The sequence below is a fragment of the Globicephala melas genome, chromosome 3, assembly GCF_963455315.2.
Source record: "Globicephala melas chromosome 3, mGloMel1.2, whole genome shotgun sequence".
NCBI classification, from domain to species: domain Eukaryota; kingdom Metazoa; phylum Chordata; class Mammalia; order Artiodactyla; family Delphinidae; genus Globicephala; species Globicephala melas.
Window position 1 is genome coordinate 157432522 of NC_083316.1, and position 9575 is coordinate 157442096.

The 9575-nt window shown below is 51.0% G+C and overlaps 1 protein-coding gene across 1 annotated transcript; it reads left to right on the forward strand.

Moving 5' to 3' along the window:
• Positions 1-536: 536 nt before the first annotated feature.
• Positions 537-8925, forward strand: TEKTL1 (tektin like 1). Its single transcript, XM_030880412.2, has 7 exons — positions 537-1106; positions 2313-2417; positions 6967-7165; positions 7553-7719; positions 7855-7950; positions 8039-8152; positions 8677-8925. Exons 1-7 carry the CDS (start codon positions 537-539, stop codon positions 8923-8925), a joined length of 1500 nt encoding a protein of 499 aa, XP_030736272.1.
• Positions 8926-9575: the final 650 nt, after the last annotated feature.

Genomic DNA, 9575 nt, shown 5'->3' on the forward strand with positions numbered 1-9575 from the left:
TGGGAAAATCCCACGTGCCACGGAGCAGCTGCGCCCGTGAGCCGTGGCCGCTGAGCCTGCGCGTCCGGAGCCTGTGCTCCGCAAAAGATGGTAATATTTAAGCTGGGTTCTGAAGACTGGAAAAGAGCCAGCCATGGGAAGGAGGTGAAAAGGAGTATACTACACAGAAGGAACAGGAAATCTAACGCTTTGAAGTGGGAAAGACCTTAGCATGTCCTCAGAGCTGGAAGAAGGCCCGTGTTCCTGGAGGGTAAGAAGCAACAGTGAGGGGCTGGCTAGATGAGGTCGGTTTTCTCAAAGAGCCAGGATTCCAAGCCACCTCTGCCTGGCTCCAAAGCAGAGTCCATCCAACCCTTCCCTGTAGCCTTTCCCCTCCCCCACTTTTGGAACTCTGCCTGCGCTGTTGCCACGGTCGTCATAGTGATGGGTGCTCTGCTTCACTCACTCTTCAGGCCAGGAAGGAGTTGCGTGTCGTTGGGGGTCCCTGTCTCTCCTGGAGAGGACCTCGGGCCAGGCGAGGACCCCAATCAGGGACCATGCCCGTGTTGATACCCCCGGTTGAGCACAGCCAGGACACGCGTGTTGGGCCTCCAGCATGGCGCGAGGCGACCAAGGCCTTGACACAGAAGGCGCACCAGCTGACCGACCGCTGTGGGCGAGAGGCGGTGACCATGTGGCAACCCAAGGACAGCGTGCGGGACCCACACATGGCGCGCCACCTCGGCCGGGCCGCCTACATCCTGCCCTGGCGCTTCCGCGTGGAGATGCTCAAAGGTGGCAGCACCATGGAGAAGCCACCGCCAGGTGAGGGCGTTACGTTGTGGAAGGGCAAGATGAAGCCGCCTGCCTGGAATGCGCGCCTGCCGCTGCCCATGCATCGCGACGCGCGGGCCCTGCAGACGGCCGAAGTGGTGCACGCGCACGCTCGTGGGGCGCGCCTCACTGCCGCCCGCCTCAGCCGCGCCCAGCACCAGATCAATGGGCAGCTGCGGTTGCTGCAGCGCCAGCGGGAGGCTACCGACCACAGGCTCAGCGAAGTGCGCAAGGCCCTGCTTATTAACCAGCAGAGCGTCAAGCTGCGGGGCTACCGGCCCAAGTCTGAGAAGGTGGGACCACCATTCCCCCCAGCTCAGTCGCAAAGACTGAGGCCTCCGCTCCCAGATGCTCCAGCCTGGGCAAAACCCACCCTATAGAGAGAACTCTCCAACCCGTCCCAGCTCCATTGAGTGAGACCACAAGAAAATACCCCCAAGATGGGGTGCCTTTGTTCCCAGCGCCAGAGGCGGAGATCCACCCAAAGAGATGAGATTCTCAGGCCCCTTGCCCCAGAGGGGGAATCTATCCCAGTCTCCCAGCCAGGGAGAGGTGGGACCCTTGAGTCAGACTAGATGAAATCCTTCCCAAAGAGTAAAATCTACAACCCCCAGCCCAGACATGAAATCACTCACCCAGTCCCTAGGCGCAGAGGGTGAGACCCTCCCACAGGCATGAGACCCTCAGTGCCCCAATCCCACTGAAAACACACACAAAGCCCCCAGCTGAGCAGAGTGGGTGATGTCCTGGTCCCAACCCAGACGAAACTCCTCAAAATGCTTATTTTTAAAACCCTAACCAAAGTCCCCCACCAGCCTCAGCGAGTGAGAACCCCTCCCGGGGCCTCACCCAGGCGGAAAGGAGCAGATTTTGCGTAAAGATTGAGACCCTTGGACTCCCAGCCCCTGCACCTGAGACTTAAGCCCCTAGCCAGGGGGAAAGGGTGAGACCCCTAGTCCCAGCCCTGGTGAAATCCTCCCCCTAAAGTGAAACCCCAGACCCCCACCCCAAACGGGGAGAATATTCCAGCCTCCCTGGGGAGAGATGAGACCCCACCCACAGGGTGGGATTCCTAGTCCTAGCCCCCAGATCCAGATAGTAAGACCTCAAGAAGGCAAACCTATGATGAGACTCCTCCACTTCTAGCCAGGGAGAGAAGATAAGACCATCACCAAGGAAGGGGGACCCTCAGCCCCAGAAAGTGGTGATAACCTTTCCCCAGGTTAAGTCACTTCCATCCCAGCTCACTGGGCTCCTACCTATAAAAAGGGAGAAGCCCCCAGCCCCGCTCTCTAGAAGGTAAGACCTACCCCAAGTGAGAGCCCCCTAAAAGGTAAAGCCTTCTCAGAGAGTGAGATCCCCAAAAGGCGAGAGCGCCCCCAACTCCATTCCCCAAAGCCAGAGTTTATGAGATTGGCAAACCCTCTACTACTCTGGAAGGAGAACTCTCCCTCCAGCCCTCTCCCAAAGGTGTGAAAGATTCTCTCCTTGTTTTCCAGATCCCTGACAAAGCTGACAGTATGCTTACCTGGGAGAAAGAGGAATTAAAGAAGATGAAGAGGAAGATGGAGGAAGATATGGAAAAATCAGAGGCCCTGCTCAAGGTTGGGAATACCTGGGGCCACTTTAAGGGAGCCGGAGGGGGACCCTTGGCCACCTAATGGGCAAACTGCTCTAACCTTGGGGACTGTAGCAACAGCAAATCCCTCAACCCACACACCCGCCCCACCCTGACCTGACATTCACTGTATTTCCACTTTATGAAAGGGAAAGACTGGAGCTCTGAGAGATGGAGTTGGGCCTCAACATAGCAATGAACATCCCCCTCTGTGCCAAGCCCTGTGCAGTCATTAAGTCTTTAAAATCCTCCTGTGAAATAGAACTATGATCCCCTCTTTAGAGATGGGGAAACTGAGGCTCAGAAAGACATGGCCTCACCCAAGGCATGGAGCTAGCCCGTGGTAGGGCTGTGGTTTCAGCTCAGGTGTCTTTTTTTTTTCCAGCTTTAGCAAGATACAATTAACAAATTTAAATTGTGTATATATTTAAATGTACAAACTGAGGATTTGATATACGTGTACACTGTAAAATAATCACCATAATCACCTCGTGTGTGTGGTGAGGACACTTAGCAAATTTCGATTATAAAAGACACTATTGCTAACTATAGTTACATTAGATCCCCAGAACTTAATCATCTTGCATAACTGAAACTTTGTACAACTGGACCAACATCTCCCCATTTCTCTCTCCCCTCAGCCCCTGCCAACCACCATTCTACTTTCTCCCTCTCTGAATGTGACTATTTTAGATTCCACATATAAGCGAGACCTTTCTGCATCTGGCTTATTTCACGTAGCATAATATCCTCCAGGCTCATCCATGATGTCACAAATGGCGAGATTTCCTTCTTTTTTAAGACTGAATAATATTTCATTATATATTATATATTATTATATACTATACTATATTGATATCTACATAATTTATTAATTATTAATATATTATTATTGCTATATATTATTAGTATAGTAATAGTATTAATATAATATAGTAATATTGTTATTACTGGTAATTACTACTATTATTATATTACTGTATTATATATTATATAATATCACATTTTCTTTATCCATTCATCTGTCAACAGACATTTAGATTGTTTCTGTGTCTTGACTGTTGTAAATCATGCTGAAATGTACATGGGAGCTGTTTCTCTTCGAGGTCCTCATTTCCTTTGGATATGTACCCAGAAGTGGGAGAACTTCCTCATGATTTAACTCAGACGTCTTGAGCTCTTTACACTGTACTATGTGCTCGTCTCTGTCAGCTCCAGCCAGTGATGGTCTCTCACTGAATCCTACTCTTGCAACAAGGATTTCCTTATGAGATCACTAATGGAGATGGGAGAGTACTTATGTTTCATGGAGCCTGTGTGTACTTTTGACTCTTCCATTTGACAAATATTAATCCAGTACCCTGGTGTCCCAACCACCGTGCCTGGCACTGGGGACAAAGGTGTGAACAGTACAGAACTGGCCTTGCCCTCAAGGAGTTCATATTATAGGGGCATTCAAAGAAGGGAGCGGCCAGGGTTGGGAGAGCGGAGTTGGGGGAAAGGACTTAGGAGCTGGTGCACCTACTGTCCGTGGTGCTGAACCTGAACTGCACTCAACCTACGGCACCCCCAGGCCGCTGTCATGTTCCTTTAAAGCTGGTGATCCTGAAAAATCCTTCAAGGAAGTCTGAAACAGACAAGGGAGAAGACCCTGTGGCCCCCTTAGGGAAGGGCTTGCAAGAGAGAAAGGGAAATTGGGAGTTGGGAAAAGACAGACAGATACAAACCCAGGAGAAAAATGCTCACACAAAATAGACGTGTTTCAACTTAAAATCATGAACTCAGATCTCAAACTGACACTCAGAGCTTTCCCAGAGATCTCACCATGTGTCTCTAGAAGGCTTGCTGTCCCACTGTGCAAGTTATTTCATACCTTCTCTTCCTTCAGATCTCTCCAACTCCCTGCTCTTTCTTCATTCTCAGTGAATGACCCCAATGCATGGAAACCACTGAAGAAAACTTCGCTCATTTTTCCTGTGCCAGTCCTATAATTCTATCTACCTGCCACACCTACCTTCTCCCCTTCTACTGCATCATCAATATTTTTTTCTTTATTGGATCATTCTCACCAGTGAACAAATGGGGGGTTATCCTTTAATGGATACAGATCTATCTGGGATGGTGAAAAGTTCTGAAAATGGACAGTGGGGATGGTTGCATATTGTGAATATACTTAACGCCACTGAACTGTACACTTAAAATGGTTTCCTTGGCAAATTTCTATGTCTATTTTACCACAATAAAAAAAACCTCTTTTGATCCCATGCACCCTTTCAGATAATCCCCATTTCTCTGATTCACTCACTATCCAATCTTGTCTGCACATGCTGACCCTCTCACTTCCTTTGGTCAGGAACCGGATCATTTTCCCCACTGTATCCCTGCCACCTGGCACACTGCCCAGCATACAGGAAGGGCTTAATGAATATTTGAATTCATTAATGAATGAAAGACTTTTAAAATCCATTTTTTTACCTAAATGGATGAATCTCAATGATATGGTATTCAGCAAAAGAAGCTGGACATTAAAAGTACACACTGTAGGGCTTCCCTGGTGGCGCGGTGGTTGGGAGTCCGCCTGCCGATGCAGGGGGCACGGGTTCGTGCCCCGGTCCGGGAGGATCCCACATGCCGTGGAGTGGCTGGGCCCGTGAGCCATGGCCGCTGAGCCTGCGCGTCCGGAGCCTGGGCTCTGCAAAGGGAGGGGCCCCAACAGTGAGAGGCCCGCGTACCGCAAAAAAAAAAAAGGACACACTGTATGATTCCATTTATATGAAGTTCTAAATTTCAAAAGCTTTTTCTTAAAGAGTCAGGTAGTAAATTGTTTAAGCTTTGTGTGCAATACAGTCTCTGTCACAATTACAGATGGTCCCCAACTTACAATGATTCAACTTATGATGGTGCAAAAGTGATACACATTCAGTAGAAACTGTAATTCAAATTTTGAATTTTTATCTTTTCCCCGGCTAGCAATATGCAGTACAATCCTCTCTCAAGGTGCCGGGCAGCAGCAGTGAGCCACAGCTCCCAGTCAACCACTGGGTAAAGAACTGACACCCTTATAGCCACTCTGTACCCAGACAACCGTTCTGTTTTTCACTTTCAGTACATTATTCGATAAATTACATGCAATATTCAATGGATACACTTATAGCCATTCTGTGCCCAAACAACCATTCTTTTTTCATTTTCAGTACAGTATTCAATAAATAACATGAAATAGTCAACACTTTGTTATAAAATAGGCCTTGTGTTAGATGATTTTGCCCAACTGTAGACTAATGTAAGTGTTCTGAGTACGTTTAAGGTAGGTTAGGCTAAGCTATGATGTTTGGTAAGTTAAGTGTATTAAATGCATTTCAACATACTATTTTCAACTTACAGTGGGTTTACTGGGATGTAACCCCGTCGTAACTCGAGAAAGATCTATACTTAATTTGGCAAGTGGAGCACAGAAACAGCCAGAAACAATATGTACATGAATGAGCACGGCCATGTTCCAATGAAGTTTTATTTACAAAACCGGATGGCCAGTCCAAAGTTTGTAGTTTCCTGAGCCCTTCACTAATCTACTAGGCACCTTAGTGGGAAAGAGGTACAGGGCATCAAGGAAATTTCTGAGGTGATGGAAATATTCTACATTTTGATGAATGTGGTGTTTATATGGATATATATATGAAGTCTTCTGGTTTTTTTTGTTTTTGTTTTTGTGGTACGCGGGCCTCTCACTGTTATGGCCTCTCCCGTTGCGGAGCACAGGGTCCAGACGCATAGGCTCAGCGGCCATGGCTCACGGCCCTAGCCACTCCGTGGCATGTGGGATCCTCCCGGACCGGGGCACGAACCCGTGTCCCCTGCATCGGCAGGCGGACTCTCAACCACTGCGCCACCAGGGAAGCCCCAAGTCTTCTGTTTTAATATGACTTTCAAATAATCACAAATATCTAAGGAATGCAATATATTTTATAATAGTGGCAGTAGGATTTGGGTAGGGATGGGGGTCCAGATGCAGTAGAGCCTGGAAAGAGGAACTCTGAAGACAGCTGAGGGTGCTTCATACTGAATAGAAAAGAGGAAGGGAGACCTGGAGACTAGGGATGGGGGTGGGATAAGCCCTGAATGCAATTGAGGAGAAGGGATGGCACAAGAAGACCAAAGTGTAGGTACAGCTAAATACCGCTCCACTTCACAGATGGGGAAATTGATGGGGGAGGGACTTTCTCAGGTTCCCAGAGCAGAGCCAGGCACAGGACCCAAGCAACTAATACTGGGAACAGGAAAGCTGCCACCAGCCCCTACTGTTCCTTACTCCCCACCCGGGGACCACTGAAGGCTTCTGGACAGAGGCTGAGGGTACTGCGCATCTGAGCTTCCACTTGAAAATGGGTTGCTCCTTTCCGGCTGCAACGAGAACTGGAGAAAGTCAATTTGGAGGCAAAACACTTTGCAGCCACTAGCTGAGAGATCGCGAGTCACTTCCCCCAATCTCCCAGCTTACAATTGACCTCTGCCTCTCTCTCCTTCCTCACTCCCAGACCCTGGCCTCCTGCCGCGACACTCTGGTCTTCTGCTGTAAGGAGAGGCTCCAAGCTGCGGAGCTAATGAACCAGCCGCTGGACAAGATTCTGGAGCAGGCCGGCCGCCACTCTTGGGTGACCCTCTCCCGAGTTCCCACCCCGCGCACTCAGGGCCTGAAAACCCCTCCTCCAGACCCTGTGGGCACCTATACCCCAGGTAAAACTCCACAGAAAGGAGTCCACTATAGTGGGTTTCCTCAGTACTCACCTCTCTCCCACTTCTCGGCTGCCGCCTTCCCCGGGTAACGGCCCCCCTCGACCAAGAGAGAGGGGTGCCAGTCTCCAGCAGAGCACACGTTCTTGATTAGCTCTTTCCCCTGTGCACTACTGCTTCCCACACTCCGACTCGTTCAGTCACTCCCTGATGCTACTCATACGAACCCCGCTATTGGCCCCTCCCCTGGACTTTCTCCCAGTCCATCAGTAAAGCCCCCTTGCCCAGGGCCCACCACCACCTGAGAATAGAGCGGGGGATGCAGAAAGCCAGGGTTGGGAAAAGGAGACCCTGACACCCCACACGCATCCCTCCTCCCCACTCCGTCAGAGTGCGCCACGGCGCTGTACGAAGCCAAGCGACTGTTAATGGAGTCCAAGGACACTTTGCTAGATATGGCAAAGAACGAGGAGGACATCCGAGAACAGCTACAGCAGATCAGCGACCACGTGTGCGCCTCGCTAGCGCAGAAAATGCGCGAGACCTTGGAGCTGAAGGTGGGCCCCGCCGGCGCTGCTCTGAGTTGGCGGCTGGAGGCTAGGATGCTATAGCACCGAGGAGGGAGAAGGGGGACGCAGGAGGAGAGGGGACAGGAGGCCGATGTGATTCTCCCTGTGCTCCCACCCACCCAGGATAGACTGAACATGACCTTAGGACTAATGAGGGCCACTATCCACCGGTGCACGAAATTCAACCAGGAGATGTGCGTCACCCGCGGCCTCGTCAAGGTACGGTTTGGGAAAAGGGTCTGCGGGGATGCGGCCAGGGGCGTCAGGTAGGCTCGGCCTCACGGCTCTACACACCACACTCCGCCAGGGTCCTCTGTCAAAAAGTCACCTGGAGACTCGAGAGAAACTGGACAGACCTCTGGTTCGCATGTATCAGAGACACGTGGGCACCCAACTCCCGGAGGCCACGCGCCTCGCCCAGGTAAGCCCCTGTCCATTCCGCGTCTGCCCTCCCTCTCCAGGCGCGGCCCTGCCCTGGTAAGACTCGTTTCTCAAGCACACTTAGCCCAGGTAAGACCCCCTCACTCAGGTCTGTGAGTCCTTCAACTCCTCGACCAGAAGGATGCTCTTCAATACCCACACCTGTCTCAAATAAGTTCCCTCAACCTCTGCTGCACCTCTATCCAAGGTCCGCTCCTCCCCGCAGCTGCAGGTGCATCCCCTCCTTCATACCCTCCCTGTCACAGGTTCTTTTCCAAGTACATTCTGGCCCAGGTGTGTAACTCCCAACCCCATTCGAGGCTCGCCCCTCCTGGCTGTGCTCCTTCCCAGGCGAGGCCCTTTCACACACACACCTGACTCAGATGTGCCCCCCCATCTGAGGCCCCTCCCCTCTTCAGCTGTTGTCCTTTCACATGCACACCTGGCCCAGATGTGTCCTCGCATCCCAGATAGCGCCTCGCTGGGGCTCGCCTGTTTCTCAACACGGCCCCTCCCCGTCCCCAGGGCGCTGACAAACTGCAGCGCCGCATCGCGCATGTGGAAGAGAACCTGAAAGAGCTGCTCTCCATGCGCAAGAACGTCGCCTGGAGCTTCAACTGCAAGAAGATCGGGCAGGACGTGGACTACAACGTGGTGCGCTTGCGCCTCCGCCAGCGGCACCCCCACGTGTTCTATGAGCAGGCACAGCGCCTGGTCAACGACTGGGACCCACGCACGCCACCACACGCGGAGTCCAGCGTCGCCCGCAAGTGACAGGCGCACCGTAGCCCCAGTCGGCCCCAGCCCAGCGGCCCTCCCTCTCTCCTGACCCAACCTCTCTCCAAGCTCCCTCTAGCAGAATGATAATTTAAAATAACCTAATAATTACCACTTATTAGGCACCTACTGGTCACTTACCCTATAACACTTTATAGGTCGTGTATCCTGGAAGTTAATAGAATGGATTTGGCCACCATATTTCCAGGGCTCAAATCCTGGCTCCCTGATTTCAGATTGTGTGGCCTTAGGCAAGTCACTGTTGCTCTCTGGCCTCAGTGTCTCCAACCTGTAAAATGTGGAATTACAGCGTTCACCTCGAAGCCTTGTCATAAGGATAGAGGAGTTCATACATTTAAGACCTATAGAATAGTGGCTGCACATAAAATATCTTCAACTGCAGGTGAATTGTTCTTCTCATTTTACAGTTAAGGAAGGTGAAGCACAGTGAGGTTAAGCAGATGCCCAAGGTCATGCAGCTAGTAAGTAGAAGAGATGGAATTTTAATACCTAACTCTACAGCCTGCTCTCTAAGCAGACCTCGGATTCTGCCTTTATTGACAAAACACACACACACACAGGGATGAAGCTTCCCCTGGAGCTCTCTCTAGTGGAGGTTGTTTATACTCCCAGACCCCAAGCAACTC